The sequence below is a fragment of the Pholis gunnellus genome, assembly GCF_910591455.1.
Source record: "Pholis gunnellus genome assembly, chromosome: 21".
Classification (NCBI taxonomy): domain Eukaryota; kingdom Metazoa; phylum Chordata; class Actinopteri; order Perciformes; family Pholidae; genus Pholis; species Pholis gunnellus.
The window spans coordinates 14,904,673-14,922,586 of NC_136548.1; the positions used below are offsets into that span (position 1 = coordinate 14,904,673).

The 17,914-nt window shown below is 43.5% G+C and overlaps 2 protein-coding genes across 9 annotated transcripts; both read right to left on the reverse strand.

Annotated features, from left to right (window-relative positions):
• Positions 1-62: 62 nt before the first annotated feature.
• Positions 63-13,173, reverse strand: mxra7 (matrix-remodelling associated 7). 3 transcript variants are annotated; one of them, XM_079182569.1, is made up of 5 exons: positions 12,731-13,173; positions 10,929-11,175; positions 10,685-10,793; positions 9,731-9,789; positions 65-200 (listed from the first exon to the last, which is right to left on the reverse strand). In XM_079182569.1, the coding sequence occupies exons 1-4, from the start codon at positions 13,028-13,030 to the stop codon at positions 9,756-9,758; spliced, it is 690 nt and encodes a 229-aa protein (XP_079038695.1). In that variant the 5' UTR covers positions 13,031-13,173; the 3' UTR covers positions 65-200; positions 9,731-9,755. The 3 variants fall into 3 exon arrangements, with proteins under 3 accessions (XP_079038696.1, XP_079038694.1, XP_079038695.1); XM_079182570.1 differs by lacking the exon at positions 9,731-9,789 and having other exon boundaries at positions 63-200; positions 10,929-10,962; XM_079182568.1 differs by lacking the exon at positions 9,731-9,789 and having other exon boundaries at positions 63-200.
• A 1,303-nt stretch (positions 13,174-14,476) lies between these two features.
• On the reverse strand, positions 14,477-17,750 carry srsf2a (serine and arginine rich splicing factor 2a). Of its 6 annotated transcripts, XR_013767594.1 has the most exons (4): positions 17,200-17,750; positions 15,773-16,737; positions 15,421-15,513; positions 14,477-14,952 (listed from the first exon to the last, which is right to left on the reverse strand). XR_013767594.1 is itself a non-coding variant. In XM_079183263.1 (3 exons), the coding sequence occupies exons 1-2, from the start codon at positions 17,559-17,561 to the stop codon at positions 16,404-16,406; spliced, it is 696 nt and encodes a 231-aa protein (XP_079039389.1). In that variant the 5' UTR covers positions 17,562-17,750; the 3' UTR covers positions 14,477-15,513; positions 16,380-16,403. The 6 variants fall into 6 exon arrangements, 2 of the variants coding, with proteins under 2 accessions (XP_079039389.1, XP_079039388.1); XR_013767593.1 differs by having other exon boundaries at positions 14,477-15,513; positions 15,841-16,737; XR_013767595.1 differs by having other exon boundaries at positions 14,477-15,513.
• Positions 17,751-17,914: the final 164 nt, after the last annotated feature.

Sequence of the window (17,914 nt, forward strand, 5' to 3'; positions counted from 1 at the left end):
TCAAGCATTTTGTGCGCTTGAGTAGTCTTTCAGTAGGTTACAGGAGCGCCGTCAGAGGGTGAATCCCAAAACACAAAGATGAGTCTCAGATGGAGTAGAGTCTGAGCTGCTCCTCCATCTCTACATCAGACACCTCCCCAAACGTATCCTGGTTGTCTTTCAGCAGCTGGAAGATGGCGGCCAGCTGCTCACGTTGCACCCTGAAGACAAATAAAGAATTTTTGAGTAGTGAAAGAACCCCCCCCAATTCAAAAGAATAGCTCGACATCTTGGGAAACACGCTTCAGCGCATTCTGGCAGAAAGAGTGTTAAATGAGAGGAATGATAGCGCTCTCCTGCAGTACAGTCGACATGAAGCTACCACCAGCAGCCAGTTAGCTTAGCTTAGCATAAATACTGGAAATGGGGTGAAATCAGTAGCATGGATCTCTTCAACACTTATAAAATACATCTTCCAGCACCTCTGAAGCTCCCTAAATTACACTTTATATATTGTTAATGTGATCTGTAAAAAAGAAATAAAAAAGAAGTGAAATATTACTATAGGCAGTTGTCAGGCAACAAGCATAGACTCCCGGAAGTTACTGGTTTCCAGTCTTTATGCTAAGCTAAGCTAACTGGCTGCTGGTTGTAGCTACTTATTTGGCATACACATCTGAGAGTGCTATCAATCTTCTCACCTAACTCTATGCCAGAAAGCAAATGGGTGTATTTATTTATCTTGTAAAAATATCAGGATCAAAAAGCAAACAGATCAAGAGTTTATTATTTTAGACTGTCTACAAGACTCTCTGGTGTCCAAGCACTTTGTAGACATGTTTGGAGGTGCAAGAGCAGCTTAGAAAAACATTCTTTTTTTTTTTGCACAAATCATCATCTTCAGTGTGTCGTTGTCACTCTACTAATACAAGACAAGGGAAACACAAGAAGGACTGACGAGACAAAGGGTGTTAACTTTGTTAAACTAAGAGCTCTCCCAGATCCTATACACCAGACCTGGGCATCTTACGGCCCGCGGGCCACATCCGGCCCTTTGTGCGTCCCTGTCCGGCCCGCGTGAGGCCAATCATAAATTACAAAATAAATTAAAGCTGCAAGCAGCATTGACCGGGCCCTCGCACATTCACGCACGTCGAGGGTACTGGCAGGACTCTGGAGGACGCTGCCGTGCATTTCTGTGACCATCAAACACTGCGTGCATGAGTTAGATGATTTTTCCTGCGTCGACCAGCAGCGTAACAAGATCGCGTTGACAGGTCTTAAGCCTCAAATGTGTTGAGGGTACCTCCAATACAATCAGAAATGAAAGCCTGTTAAGATCATCAAGAAAATGAATGTGCGTGAATGCGCTTCAGTGTTAGTAACATAACAGACTGTCAGTTTACTGGGATGGGGTTCAACTCCCTGCAGTGTCCTGCTGATTGGATTTGGAACTACCAGGACACTTAGGCAGAATCTGTGGGTGGATTTACCCCACTGTGAACGACGTACTTTTTGGTTTCTTTAGAGACGTTTTATATGGTTTGACCAATCACGAGTCTAAATAAGAATTCACACTCACCTCTGACGGAAGGCGCCCCTCCTGGTACGACGAAGGGGGAGAAGGAAAGAAAGAGAGGAAACTCTAGTTCTAATTTCCTTGCAAAACTATGGTAAAGCAACTGTCTTTATTTCCAAAATCAAGTTAGTACAAGTTTACATGCTAAAGCGTGTAAGGCCCCACCCCCCTTTTTGGCAGGCTTCCTATCGGGCCCCCTCTTACATGACGTAATTAATTTACAGTAGAAGCGTAGCTGTGGCCGATATTTCCTATTATGGTGTGGAGTACATTTAACCCTCCTGTTATGTTGCGGGTCAAATTGACCCGTTTCAAAGTTTTAAAATCTAGAAAAAATATTTCAAAGTACTTTTTCTGTATGAAACTTCTGTATCGGTACCTCCCTCTGAACAACAGCAGCATACCACTCCAGGTATCGGTACCTCCCTCTGAACAACAGCAGCATACCACTCCAGGGATCGGTACATACCTCTGAACAACAGCAGCATACCACTCCAGGGATAGGAACCTACCACTGAACAATAGCAGCATACCACTCCAGGTATCGGTACCTCCCTCTGAACAACAGCAGCATACCACTCCAGGTATCGGTACATACCTCTGAACAACAGCAGCATACCACTCCAGGGATCGGTACCTCCCTCTGAACAATAGCAGCATACCACTCCAGGGATCGGTACCTCCCTCTGAACAACAGCAGCATACCACTCCAGGGATCGGTACCTCCCTCTGAACAACAGCAGCATACCACTCCAGGGATCGGTACCTCCCTCTGAACAACAGCAGCATACCACTCCAGGGATCGGTACATACCTCTGAACAGTAGAATACCATCGGCCACTTTTCGATCTCAACGACACTCCCTCAGACACTGAATCAAAATAGCATTAAGAGTGAAACGCTGAATTAAAATAGTATCAAGAACATTGTAATAGAACTGCATCACAGTCTAGCTTGTTAACAAGTCTTATACACCTTAAAAGAGGACTTGACTGCAGCGTCTGGCTTGCCTTAATTAGGGTAATCAACGTGAAAAAAATTAAATAAAAAATATCATGTATTTGCAACCCCCCCCCCCTGCAGGTTTATATTACAGAGATGATGTTCGGGTCAATTTGACCCGGCAGCGAAAGTGGAGGCTGTAAGGGGTCAGAAGGGTCAAGTTTAGACCATTTCTTTCTTTGAAAATGTGAGACAAAGTATTTCTTACTCCTCCCAACATGTGTCACACACACACACACACACACACACACACAGGTGCGGTCTCACTACCGCACCTGTTCGAGAAAGATACTATTTATTTAACCTTTTTTTTTCTCATGGGAAAACTCTGCCCACACTTAGCAGGAGAGGGGAGAAACATACGAAAGGGTTGCTTGGGAGTCCTACCAACATTAAACTCTGCAGATACATACAACACACCAGCTTACTGGAGGACAAAATGAGCAGAAACAAAAGGATGACAGCCCTGAAGGCTCTGGAGCACATCCTTGATCACGACAGTGAAATAGAAGAGGATGTGTCTGAAGATGAAGACCATCTTGAGGTCAATTCAGATTATAATGGTGCTGATTATGAACCATCAGATGAGGAAACTGATATACCTGTTCCTCCAAGAGAGACATTCGTGTCAAAAAATTTTGAAAGACAGTGGTCATCCTCACCCAACACATGTCAGCCAAGACTGTCTTATGCAAATATTATAAAGACAGAGCCAACATGTATTTGCACAAAGCACACCGTGACGACATGTCACTTTTGCGCTGTGTAGACACACACACACACACACACACACACACACACACACACACACACACACACACACACACACACACACACACACACACACACACACACACACACACACACACACACACACAGTATCAAGAACATTGTAATATAACTGCATCACAGTCTAGCTTGTTAACAAGTCTTATACACCTTAAAAGAGGACTTGACTGCAGCGTCTGGCTGGTATCCTCAATCTCTGATGACGAGTGACTGTAAAAAAAATAAGAATAAAAGCTGCAAGCACATCGAGGGTACTGGCAGGACTCTGGTTGACGCGGCCGTGCATTTCTGTGACCATCAAACACTGCGTGCACGAGTTAGATGATATTTCCTGCGTCGACCAGCAGCGTAACAAGATCGTGTTGACAGGTCTTAAGCCTCAAATGTGTTGAGGGTACCTCCAATACAATCATAAATGTAAGCCTGTTAAGATCATCAAGAAAATGAATGTGCGTGAATGCGCTTCAGTGTTAGTAACACAACAGACTGTCAGTTTACTGGGATGGGGTTCAACTCCCTGCAGTGTCCTGCTGATTGGATTTGGACTTACATGAAAGTTAAGAAAACAGTGTCATTTGCTTTCACTTGAACACTTTAATTTAACACTGTTTTCATTTTAAGCTCTTCTGTAACTTTAGATTGTAGTGTGAAGCATTCATTGTAATATTTAACCTGATTCTCATGTAGAAGCTCTGGACAGATCATTTATACTAATGTCGACTGACATGGTTTGAAAACCCACTGTTATCTAACTTTTGCTCCCCAAACATCTTAGTTTGCACATATTTAGATCAGAGAAGTCTTTTTCTCATGGTGTGCCCACAAACCCTTTTAATAAGTTCAGTGTTTGGGCAGCTGTAATTATAGAATCCTGCTTACGTCCGTGCTTATCAGTAGGTGGCGCTATGACTAGGAGTTAATATTGGCATGCAGAAGTCCTAAAGTCATGACAGTCAACAACCATGTCAAGTTTGGGACAGTTTTGACAAAGTACAGTTGAGTTACAACAGCTTGATGGATGATGGTGAACCATGTGAAATGGCTGCCACACCAAATCCACGTCTTTTGATGCAACCTAAAGCTTTTAGTAACTTTTAATCACTAAGGTCTTGAGATTGTTCTGACCAAATTCTAAGTTGATCTGATTAATTCCCGAGGAGGAGTTTGTTAAAGTAGAGCACCTGGAAATTGCACAAACGACACTAGAAATTCATACAAAATTCAAAATGGCTGACTTCTGGTTGGGTATAGGGCTTAGAGCCCAAAGACCTTTTTTAAGTCTACATGTGATACACCTGCTTCCCAATTTGTATACATCTAGGTGAGACGTACTGCGAGGGCTGCATCGTCGAAATATTGTAGGGGGCGCTATCGAGCCGACTTGCCACTCTGAAACATTAAAGTTACATCAGATAACTACATTCAGGGTTTTAAATGTGTGTGACAAGTTTCGTTATGTTTTGAGCATTTTTGGCCCCTCAAAAACACCTTCATTTTTTATGGCGAAGAATGCGTCGCCACGGCAACAGCTTTTCACGAAACAACAAGCTTTGAGTAACTTTTCATCACAAAGGTCTTTAGATTGTACTGACCAATTTTGAAGTTGATTCGATTATTTCCCTAGGAGGAGTTCGTTAAAGTGCAGCGCCTGGAAATGACAAAAACGACACTAGAAATTCATAACAAATGCAAAATGTCTGACTTCCGGTTGGGTTTAGAGCATGGTCCCAAGAGACTTTTATTTAAGTCCACATGTGATACATGTGCCCACCAAATTTTGTAAATCTATGTGAAATGTAGTGCGAGGGCTGCTTCGTCGAAGTTTTGTAGGGGGCGCTATTGAGCCGATTTGCCCCTCTGAAGCAATAAAATCATATTATATAACTACATTTTGGGCTTGTAATCTGCGTGCTGAGTTTGCTTATGTTTCAAGCTCTTTTAGCCTCTCAAAATGACCTTTGTTTTTCACGGCGAAGACTGCGTCGCCACGGCAACGGCGTTTGACGAAACGTCAAAAGCTTCATGAACTGGCATTATGAACTTCTTACATTTGTGTGGAAGTAGTTTGATGTTGATCTGATTTACCTACTAAGAGAAACAAGACAAAGTATAAAGACTTTAACTTACTGTTACCAGTAGGTGGCGCTATGACTATGATTAAAAATTGGCCTGCAGATGTCTTCAGGCCTGGAGTCTAATCAAACATGTAAAATCTGGTAAAGATCTGATGATGTGGAGTCAAGTTACATCAGTTTATTCGTTCATGGCGAAGGATCGCAATTCGCCGAGCCGCCACGTCGCCGCCATCCGATAACTTCTTACAATCTTCACAATGAAGCATTATCAAGGTCTTAAGGCTTTCCTGGCAACATTTGAGAGGGATCTGATTAATCTGTGAGGATCAGGATGTCAAAGTAGAAAACGTACAACTTCCAGTTGCCACTAGGTGGCGCTCTTACTATGATTCTAAGCTGTGATAGAGATATGTTCTGAGTCAGGATGACATGACATATGAGAGATTTGGAGCAGATTAGACAATGTACGGCCGAGTTACAACAACTTCCTTTTTCGTGGCGAATGGTGTTTTTTTGACACCACGCCACGGATACATAGTTCGATAACTTTTTGATCTTTGAGTAACATTTCACTGCCAAGGTCTCAAGAGCAGACTGAAAAAATCTGAAGTCGATCGGGTTAAATCTCTAGGAGGAGTTCGTTAAAGTATGATGCCTTGAAACGGTCCAAAAACGTCATACACTTCAAAATGGCCGACTTCCTGTTTGGTTTAGTGGAAAATTCCAAGAGGATTTTTTGTACACCCCATCACGTTCCACATACCTACCAAATTTCATACAGCTAGGTGAAACCCAATGTTGGGGCTACTCAATAGGGGGCGCTAGCGAGCCAATATTTCATAACGCAGCTGGACACCCCAATCAGACTGCAATTTTCGCAAATTCTGGCTTGCATGCCAAATCTCGAAAACCTTCCAGTATCCCAAGCACCTCCTTTTTGCGACGAAACATGAAAAATAATCGGAAGAATAATAAACATTACGAATACAATAGGTCCTCCGCTCCGACTACGTCGGTGCTCGGGCCCTAATAAATTAAAGCTGCAAGCAGCATTGACCGGGCCCTCGCACATTCACGCACGTCGAGGGTACTGGCAGGACTCTGGAGGACGCTGCCGTGCGTTTCTGTGACCATCAAACACTGCGTGCATGAGTTAGATGATATTTCCTGCGTCGACCAGCAGCGTAACAAGATCGCGTTGACAGGTCTTAAGCCTCAAATGTGTTGAGGGTACCTCCAATACAATCATAAATGAAAGCCTGTTAAGATCATCAAGAAAATGAATGTGCGTGAATGCGCTTCAGGGTTAGTAACATAACAGACTGTCAGTTTACTGGGATGGGGTTCAACTCCCTGCAGTGTCCTGATTTTATTTGGACTTACATGAAAGTTAAGAAAACAGTAGTATCATTTGCTTTTACTTGAACACTTTAATTTAACACCGTTTTCTTTTTAAGCTCTTCTGTAACTTTAGACTGTTTTGTGAAGCATTCATTGTGACATTTAACCTGATTCTCGTGTAGAAGCTCCGGACAGATCATTTATACTAATGTCGACTGATATGGTTTGGATAACCTACTGTTATCTAACTTTTGCTCTCCAAGCATCTTAGTTTGCACATATTTAGATCAGAGAAGTCTTTTTCTCATGGTGTGCCCACAAACCCTTTTAATAAGTTCAGTGTTTGGTCCGCTGTAATTATAGAATCCTGCTTACGTCCGTGCTTATCAGTAGGTGGCGCTATGACTATGAGTTAATATTGGCATGCAGAAGTCCTAAAGTCATGACAGTCAACAACCATGTCATGTTTGGGACAGTTTTGACAAAGTACAGTTGAGTTACAACAGCTTGATGGATGATGGTGAACCATGTAAAATGGCTGCCACACCAAATCCACGTCGTTTGATGAAACCTAAAGCTTTTAGTAACTTTTAATCACTAAGGTCTTGAGATTGTTCCGACCAAATTCTAAGTTGATCTGATTAATTCCCTAGGAGGAGTTCATTAAAGTAGAGCACCTGGAAATTGCACAAACGACACGAGAAATTCATACAAATTCAAAATGGCTGACTTATGGTTGGGTTTAGAGCTTAGAGCCCTAAGACCTTTTTTTAAGTCTATATGTGATACACCTGCTTCCCAATTTGTATACATCTAAGTGAGACGTACTGCGAGGGCTGCATCGGCGAAATATTGTAGGGGGGCGCTATCGAGCCGACTTGTCACTCTGAAACATTAAAGTCATATCAGATAACTACATTCAGGATTGTAAATGTGTTTGACAAGTTTTGTTATGTTTTGAGCATTTTTAGCCCCTCAAAAACACCTTCATTTTTCATGGCGAAGAATGCGTCGCCACGGCAACAGCTTTTCACGAAACAACAAGCTTTGAGTAACTTTTCATCACAAAGGTCTTTAGATTGTACTGACCAATTTTGAAGTTGATTCGATTATTTCCCTAGGAGGAGTTCGTTAAAGTGCACACAATGAGACAGTGTAGGTGACATGGGCGGTTCACTGCAATTACTTCCCTGGCAGCAATAAATGTGAACAAACAGGATGCTGTATGACTAATTAAAGCCTGTGTATGGCGAGGACGAGGGTTTCATCCCTCCACCTTGAATGCAATTCTTTTAATCAGCAGTCAAGAAGCATGAAGTAGAGCGATCATTTCTTGTTTCATAACGCAAGAAAAGCACTTTGTGTGTGTGTGTGTGTGTGTGTGTGTGTGTGCTGGCTCAAGCGATGTGCATGCAGCGTGGAAATGTGCATTTCTTCCAACTGCTGGGCATGTTGCTGTAGTCGGTGCCAGGAGACCGGTGGAGTAACGCCCTTGAACTCACGACAAAAAAACTAACACTCCACACATGAGCTGGCATCACTCACAGTCTCCCAAAAAATAACTGGAGACACAGAGAGACAGGGAGAGAAAGAGGAAGACAGCCTCTATATGCCACTCAATATTCACTTTTATGACAGAACATGGATATTTTTGTTTTTTCACAACTAGCCTGGCACTCTCCATAGTTCAAAAATCTACCAGAAGTGCTTCTACTAGATGTTTTAGAAAGTACGCTTATTTACTTTCTTGCCCAGAAATTTAGCTGAGAAAATTGATACCAGTCATGTCTGAATACTAAACATGTTAGCTTAGCTTAACACAAATAGGAAACAGCTATCCTTGATAGCATGCCGAACTTGCTAAGCACACAATGAGACAGTGTAGGTCACATGGGCGGACACACACACACACACACACACACACAGGTGCGGTCTCACTACCGCACCTGTTCGAGAAAGATACTATTTATTTAACCTTTTTTTTTCCTCATGGGAAAACTCCGCCCACACTTAGCAGGAGATGGGAGAAACATACGAAAGGGTTGCTTGGGAGTCCTACCAACATTAAACTCTGCAGATACATACAACACACCAGCTTACTGGAGGACAAAATGAGCAGAAACAAAAGGATGACAGCCCTGGAGGCTCTGGAGCACATCCTTGATCACGACAGTGAAATAGAAGAGGATGTGTCTGAAGATGAAGACCATCTTGAGGTCAATTCAGATTATAATGGTGCTGATTATGAACCATCAGATGAGGAAACTGACATACCTGTTCCTCCAAGAGAGACATTCGTGTCAAAAAATTTTGAAAGACAGTGGTCATCCTCACCCAACACATGTCAGCCAAGACTGTCTAAACACCTGCAAATCATATATAATATAGAGCATACTCTATGCAATATTATAGTATAGATGTTATATTATATTACTACATTTCACCTTGTACTAGAACGTATACCCCATACTATGTCTGTCCTCCGACATCACATATTACGATAAGATTTATTGTCAAAGCATAAACATAAGGTGTTCTCGTCAACTCTCTCCATTCCAGTGTGCCTGAATAGTTTTTGTGAGCAACTGGCGTGTCAGCCCAAGTGTCCCAGTGTTTTGCGTTACACTGAGTCCTCCTTGTGGCAGAACAGAGGCGAGTCCTGAGAGGATTAACTAACACTCTTCTGTCAGAGGTGACGACTGGAGACACAATCAACACCTGCTGTGACACCTGAGAATCACACGTCTAATGTGGAATCATGGGGCAGCGGGGAGGCGGGTGTGTGGGATGTGTATCAGTCGCTTCATGGCCACTTAAAGAAAAAAGAGCAGATGAGGCCCAAAAAAATAAATAATCACTGCCGAGCTCAAAACTGAGAATGCAAAATGGCTTTAGAGTAGTTTTCATACAATGGCCAGAAAGTGACTCCCCTGAGATAAACGGGTGAGAATAACTCATACTTTACCATAATAATTGCTCCTTTTTCAGGCTCACAGACAGTTAAAGTCTGTGTTGGAGTGTATCCTGCAATGATAAGAGCAGGGCATGCAGATACATTACAGAAAATAAAACTTGGTGCTCCTCTGTTCCCCCCCCCCCCAGCAGCCAGCGAACGCTTCGAGTGGTTTCTCTGATTCTCGTGACATTCATCCCTCAGCTAATGCCTGGCAGAGACTCAATCTGGCCTTACTCAGTCTAGCCTTAAGAGGACGTGGAGGGAAACGGCAACAACACACAAACACACGTGAAGACAGCGTTGGGGAGCTTATGGAAAACTAGGTGTATAATGGTAATAAAACAGACATATAGTGACTGAACTCAGGAGGAGGAGAACTATTGATAAGAGCTGGTCCCCCCCATGGCATTTGTTGGACTTTTGACCCGAGCACACAGCACTTTTCTTGTATTCGTCTTTGTGTTTGTATGTCTGTATACTTGTGAATCATGTATGTATTTGTGGAACTGTAGATCTGATGTAAACTAAATAAAGTTTTCTTAAAAAATAAAGAACTTTGGCAAAGAATCTTCAAGGTATTATTGTTCTGTTTGAGTATTTTAGGAGGACAGTGGGGGATATCAAGCAGATAGGTAAAGGTGAATTTACTCTATGTGACATATTTGGGCACATTTTCACAAGGCACCCTTTCAATGGCTTTATTAACGGTTAATACATTGTTGACTAACAGAGCAGTACTATTCTTTTGCAAATTCCCTTTAAACTTTTGGGTTGCCAGGTTGTAGAAAACCCTCCTCAAGCATGACACTCGTCCACAGCGCTTTAATTAATCATGAAGGACCGTCCGGTGCGCTGCTATATGAGGAGTCTCCCCATTTCGTTGTTCTTATTCATGTCTTATGAACTCTTTATGAAGGGGGCATTAATCAGAATGTGGCGCCCATATTTGTAGTTTACACTGACCTCCGCTCCTCCTCCAGCTCGTCCGAGGACATCATCATTTGCAGGTGGTGGGATCGAGCCTTTCCAGGGGCGTACTTCAAGGACTCGTTTGCATTCGATTCCCCTTCATCTGATGAAAAAGAAGACACTTTGATGAGAAATCCAAAACCTTTAATTTGAAGGATATAAAAAAAAAAAAAGAAAATAGTGGTATACATTTGAATATTTAACGCGCAACTTCTTCAAAGTGGGTCGAAGTGCTCACCGTTGATCTCCGGGCTCTCTGCGGCTCCTTCAGTCTGTGGGTATGAGAAAGCAAACTTTAGGAGCTCCTTATCAGAGAGCCCAATGAACGGCCTACGGCTCATCCGCGACGAGGCCTCGGACCACGAGTCTGCCTCTAAGCGCCTGTGCCTAGATCCAGGCCTGGGGACGGACAGGCTGGATGTGGAGGAGGATTGCTTAACTGGTGCTGCCAGTCCTTCAGTGTGAGGGTGGAGATGTGCCTCCTCCTGTCAGAGGATTAAGGGGTCAGATCAAGAGCATCAAACTATCACTCTTTCACAGGATTTCCCTCCAGAAATGAGCAATAAATGTATTTTTTTTTTAAAGTTTGAAATATGTGCACGCCCTTGCAGGAAGGTGCAGATTAAAAACTGCTGTGGAGATATTGAGATCCAAACAAATAGCTCGTTGTGTTACCTGTATTCCTCACCTCACCTGGATGCTGATCTGGCCTACACTCCAGGTGCAGGTGACAGGTTATCGTTTCATGCTTTGCTCCCTTAGGTGCTGATGTGACCTCTCGCTCCCTGTCCTGTTTTGTCCTCTCTACGAGCAGACATCCAGATCCTCAACAGGGACCCAAGAGGCTAAAAACAGACCAGGGAGTGTCCTGACAGCCACCTGAGAGGTGTCTGGAGGAGGCTCATCCTGCCAGATCTCTATTAATCAAACTAAGAGTTCAAAACGAGGGTAAAGCTTAAAAGGCAGTTATTGTATGTGAAATCCCCCCACACTTGTTGCGCTCTCCGCCCGTTATTTTGGTGCAAACCATGGACTGTATATAAGTTGCCAACACAGGTGACGGGGATGTCGTCTACTCAAAATGTCCGCAGAGTTGGAAATCAACCACATTTAAGCTACTTAAGTACCGGGCTTCGGTACAGTTTTGAAGTACTTGTCCTTTACTTGCAACTTCACAGGCATATGTTGTACTTTTTATTTGACATATAATGGGCTGCAGCTACTTAGTTCATTATTTTCATTATTGAATAATCTGCTGATTATTTCCTGGGTTGATCAAATAATCTTTTGTCTACAAAGGATAGCATAGCCCAGTTTCCCAGACCAATGTGACGTCTTCAGATGTCTTCTGTTGTCGGATCAAGAGCGCAAAACACAAAGAGCTTTGCTGTTAAAGAGCAAAGAAAAACCTTAAATGCAAACATTACCTTAACTATTATCAAAGTTGATTACTGATTAATGTCCTGTCAATCCATTTATCAAATAATCGAATAATTGTTGCAGCTCCACACAGACAATGTATGCATCGCTAATAGTACTCCAGTCTGATAATACTTCTTATTGCAGGACTTTTACTTAGTATTTTATTGTGGTATTTCTACTTTCTCTCAAGGATCTGAATACTTCTTCTGACACTGCTAAAGGACACCTTCGAGGTACCTCACTTAAGTATTTATCTCTACAAATAATGTACTTTTTACTAAATGTATCACTGGTTTGCTCATTCAAGGTTTCCATTAAATTGAATATCTTTCAATGTTTTATAACTTCCCCTTTTCTTTTAATTGTGATTACTTTACACTTTTTACTAAATGTATCACTGGTTTGCTCATTCAAGGTTTCCATTAAATTGAATATCTTTCAATGTTTTATAACTTCCCCTTTTCTTCCACCTCTGACTGGACATGCAAACTGTACCTGTGGTGGCGGGGGGGGGGGGGGAGTCAGTAAATCAGATTAGGAGATAATTACATGTTGAAATGCAAAAACAAGACAAACAACCGGGGCTCTCTCGTGACCGGCCGATTGCAGCCCACTTACTGAAAGCACAGATTTCACCACATCCCAGTGATCGTGGGAGCTCCCGCTGATCTCACACCAGTCGTCCACCGCCTTCTTCTTCTGCTGCAGCGTCTTCTTCTTCTTATTGTCCGGCAAATGTCCGTTCTGCGTTGGCCCCGGTGGTTGATCTAATCCTCCAGCTGCACCGTCGTCTCCTGCGCGTCCGAAATAACTTGCAAATAACTCGCCCGCCGTCGATGAGCCGTTAAACAGCGACGTCGCGACCACGAGCGCGAGCAGCGTGAAGATAGCGGCGGACAGCACAAAAGTTAGATCCATGACCGCGGAGCTCGGTGTTGTTGTTCAGGCCCCGTGTTGTGACTTCTATCCCGCTTTACGGTTCACCTGAGCCGGCCGCATTCACTCACAGTTGGTCCACCCCCTCCCCTGTGATAATCCTCGGCAAACATCCCCGTTAACGAGCAGCGTTACCGACAATCCTCCTCTCCGATGGTGACGTCACATCCTCCGGTTCAAGGATCAGGTTGGAGCTGGCACGGCGCGTTGCAACGTGCTCGGCTCTACTGTACTTTGTGTGTGTGTGTGTGTGTGTGCCGTTAATCCGAGTTTACCGCACAGACCGGGAGATCGAAATGGTTCGTGACAGGACCCGTGGACCAGGTCTGCAGGGCTGACGGGAGTCAAGCCGGGTTTGCGGTCGGTGAGGGTGTGAAAGGTGTTTTTCTCTCACCTGAGATTTAATGTGGAGTGTAAACACCTGAGATTTAAAGTCCAATTAGTCTACAGTGACATAGTGCGCTCATTGGTCAATGTTTTGCACACTATCCTATTTGTTTCAAATAGCTTACCGTACAGCCCTTTCCTTAAACATATAAATGCTATATTCCAGATGACCCAAATTAAACTAACACTGATACTTCACGTTAGATAATGTTGCGTCTTTAACTTTTGGATGATATCTTTATCATAAAGTAAAAACAAACAAACATTTTATTTGTATCTGTAAAACATGTTGACGTACTTTTCTTCAGCCCAGATTAGTGTCTTCAGGTTTCCTCCTCTCGGCTCTAACGAGCTCCACAGATAACCTTTAAGCCAACATGCTGACAAGAAGCCTGAAAGAGCTTGGAGAAAAAAAATCAAGAAGGAATCAAAGTTGTGTTTAATTGAACTGTAACACTGTTCAGACAAATCTCTGGTTTGTTAAAATAAACCCTCTATTTTTGAATAAAGCTTGTTGGCCAATGTGACAACAGTAGAGTTGAAATCGATCACAATAATACAAATATTTAATTAATTATACATTTAAACAAGGGTGTGTTTTCTTCTTGTGCATAAGAATTACATTTCTCAGTTTTGATTGCAATACATATGGTCTTATTTCTTCTTCTTTTAAAAGCTACACAGATGTCTCCTGCTTCATCGTCAAGTCCATCTTCATAACATCCGTCCTGGAAGTTTGACGTTCCCACAGGGAGCCGGGCTCAATGCTCATTTTTGTCCCAAGTGTGTTAATCCGACCATAGATGTTGTGCTTCCAACACCTAACTGGTGTTATCCATCACTTTAACATGTGGATGTGTTACACCCTTAAAATATAACAATATAAATGTAGATTTACAAACATTATCCTTTTGACTCACTCCCTAATCACTGAGATGAGGCCCAGTTTCCTCTTGTGTGGCAAATATCGTATTAAGATTCATATCATCGTCAAGACAAATTGTCTAGAGACGACATAACAAAACTCTCATCCACAATGTATTAACAACAAAGATGTTTATTAGCATTCACCTGAAGCAATTACAAGACATTTGAGAGGTTCACAGGGGAATGAAAGACACAAATCAGTCATTAAGCAGAATGGACTGCCCGTTAAACCCTTCACTAGGAGTCACACTGGACCCAATTAAAAAAAAGAAACAAAAAGGCGAGCAGAGCCAGTTATAACAGTGGATAAACCACAGAGGGGGGGGGGGGGGGGGGGAGTGAGAATAAAGAGATAAAAGGAAAGAGGAGAGAATCTGTACAGCACATGGAGGGAAGGAGAGGTCACAAGACAGGAGAGGATGGATGATCTGCAACACCTGTGAGCTTACAAACCGGCAAACGGCAGCGGAGGGTCGAGCCCCGGAACAGCGCCGGGCACTCAGCACCGCAACACGCCACACCATGTCACCACCGCACTGCACCGCATCTTAACAGCTAACCAGCATTACTCAACTGCTACACAACTGCGCCTAGTGCACAAAAGATACACAAGAAAGAGGGTTAGAGTCATAGGAAAGCAACTGTAACCAGACAGAAAATAAAAAGGAGATTTTACAGAAAAGAAAAATGTACGCTGCTCGATTAGCAAGTCACAAATTAAGTGGCACAGCGATACTTTAATGTTTTTGCCTTTACAGTAAGCAAAAGAGTGGTATAACATAGCTGTAAAGGCTTTGAACGTCCAACATGACACCCTGCAAATAAAACTCTGTCATGAGCATCTAGAAAGAGTTAAACAAAGGATTTCATTAAAAGAAATCTATATCAACTGAAAAAAGTACAAGTGTAATCAAAACAAACAATTTAAATGAGGAAAAACTCCTTAGGAATCCCTTTCCAACTGCTCAACTTTACAAACAATGATCACATCAAAGTTACAGAATTTGATTATGTAAATTAGGTCAAATTTAAAACATTTTAGACCAAGCGCCAATAACCTTTCAGTCTGCATTCAGTGGTAATAGTGGAGTCCACTTGCTCAATGTGAGACTCTTCCTGATGTCCTCAGCAAAGGCTCAATCATCTGAGACCTGGAAGGAAAGACACAACGGAGTTAAGGAGTGCAAAACAAAATGGCGTCCTCAACTCTGGATATTTAAATACAGTACTGGTCTGATATTCTCCCCCCCCCCTCCTGACACTTAACATTTATCAAACTGCATATTTGTTTCCCTGGGCATCCATCTTCATGTAGTATACCTAACATTTCTAGTAATTTTCACATTTGTTTACACACCTCCCCTCCCCTCCAACAAGACTCTTACACTCGGGCGAATTTGAAAAACAAACCTCGGGGTCCGTTCCCTTTGTGAGAGGTGGGGACAGTGCTCAGTGCCTGTGATCCCCCACGAACGTACCTCACCACACCACCTCATACACCAACTGACAGCCCGAACCGCCGCCATTGACGACCTGCTCCTTTAGCAACTGCCATCGCTCTCTCAGCAACAGGCAGGTCACATGGGGCGGGTCACACACTAACTGCTCTCACACTGCCACACCCCCATCTCCTCCTCCTCCTCCTCTCTTTGCAAACAGGACGCAGCAGCTTGGAGGAAAGAATTCCACATTTAGGTGAACGTTTTTTTTTTTTAGTGCAGCACCCCACGTCCCTCCTCCCATACACCCCATTTTGAAATGTATTATTCAGCAGATCACATCAAATCTCCTTCGGTCCGTGTGTGCTTTAGATTGGTTGAACACTCAAGCAAACCAAAGCACAAGGACATCAGTCGCAATCTTGTTTTTGTGTGTGTTGAGTTTCTAAATGTATTCAGGATTCTGCAGGCCTCGTTGCTTGTGTTGCAAATGACTAACGTAGCACCGAGACTGCAGAATACTAACCCAAGTGAAGACAGAAAGCCAAATAATAACATCCACCCTTTCCCCTGAATACCGTCATGTTGTGTCCGAGGATGGATTAAGACTCTGCTCCGTTGTCTTCTGGAGATTTAGGCCTACTCTTGGATTTGGAGCGGGACCTGGATTTGGACCCTCTGTTGGAAGGCGGGGTTCGACTTCTTGACTTGGAGGACCGAGACCTGGAGGGAGACTTTGTCTTGCTCCGTCTGGGGGTCCTGGACTTGGACTTGGATTTGGATTTAGACCTCGACTTGGACTTAGACTTGGATCTTGATCTGGAATCGGAGTGGGACCTGGAGCGGCTGTAGTGGTGGCGGCTCCTGGATCGGGAATGGCTTCTGCTCCTGGAGCGGCTGCGACTCCGTCTGCGGCGACGAGGGCTGCCTGAGCGGCTGTGGTTAGAGAGAGACACACACTTTAACTCAACAACAAGAGGAAAACCTAAATAAAAGATGGAACCTGACCAGTGTAATGAAAAAGTACATTTTAATGAACAGTCACGTAATGAAGCTTCTCAGGCAGAGGTAGCTGCAATGTCAAGCTAAAAAGACCAACTTTTTAATTGATTAATCAAACAAAATAACCAGTAGATCACTTCTAAAAGACAATAGCTAGTTGCAAACCTTGTGTATTACATCAACACAGTAGTCTATGCAAAACAAGGTGCAATATATATTGTAACTACTTTATGATGCCTCACGAGTTTTAACAACTAGAGACATATTGAAATAATGCTTCAGAAAATAAAACAGGGGATCATCGTTTTTGCACCGTGTGCTCCTCTTTTCTTTGTTTTGTTTTAACACTAACGTAAAATATTTCCACAGCTAAACCTAATCACACCGGCCATTTACCTCCTGCTTCTGCGTCCGCCGTACCCTCCTCCGTATCTGCGTGGCGGAGCACCTCTGCGGCTGTACATGGAGTCCGGTGGTCGTCCGTAGCGGGCCATCTGCACCCGGAGCTCCCGCCCGTCAAGCAGCGCGCCGTCCATAGCGTCCATTGCGTCCTCGGCGTCGCGCTTGTCGTGGAACCGCACGAAGGCGAACCCGCGGCTCTCCTTAGTGTACCTGTCACGGGGGATATACACATCTCCCACACGGCCGTACTTCTCAAAGACTCGGCGCAGAGTCTCTGGAGAAGTACGGTAAGTCAGGTTGTCCACTTTAAGGGAGGTCATCCCTTCGACGTCTGGCGGCGCCCTTCCGTAGCTCATGTTATTCGTCCCCTTGCAAGTCGAAATCCGTTAGTCCCCCGCCGTTAGGTAAACGGTTACTGCTAGTTTATAAATATCCAATTGGTTTATGTGGTTCAAACTCTGGCGGATCTTTTCAATTGTTTTAATCGTCGTCTCTACGTGCAGCATGCACGTGAAATGGCGGCAATAAAGCTTCCTTCGCGTCTTTCTTTGCGCCCGTGTTGGCACGCTCTGATTGGCTACGCAACTGTCTCTTTCGTCACTTTGACCGTTACACTGCCCCCTTCCGACGTGGAGTCGATTACAACGGCTACATTGAAACTGACAGTTGGTCCGTCTTTGTTCCATTTAGTTTATTAAAAACATCCCAC

What these genes read in the sequence shown, in the direction of transcription:
- srsf2a (XM_079183263.1), bottom strand. Translation starts at nt 17,561, where the DNA reads ATGAGCTACGGAAGGGCGCCGCCAGACGTCGAAGGGATGACCTCCCTT. An exon ending in GGCGGACGCAGAAGCAGGAG is followed by an intron (nt 16,738 to 17,199) that starts GTAAATGGCCGG and finishes CTCTAACCACAG; the next exon opens with CCGCTCAGGCAGCCCTCGTC.
- mxra7 (XM_079182568.1), bottom strand. Translation starts at nt 13,030, where the DNA reads ATGGATCTAACTTTTGTGCTGTCCGCCGCTATCTTCACGCTGCTCGCG. An exon ending in TGGTGAAATCTGTGCTTTCA is followed by an intron (nt 11,176 to 12,730) that starts GTAAGTGGGCTG and finishes ATCCTCTGACAG; the next exon opens with GAGGAGGCACATCTCCACCC. An exon ending in AGAGAGCCCGGAGATCAACG is followed by an intron (nt 10,794 to 10,928) that starts GTGAGCACTTCG and finishes CTTTTTCATCAG; the next exon opens with ATGAAGGGGAATCGAATGCA.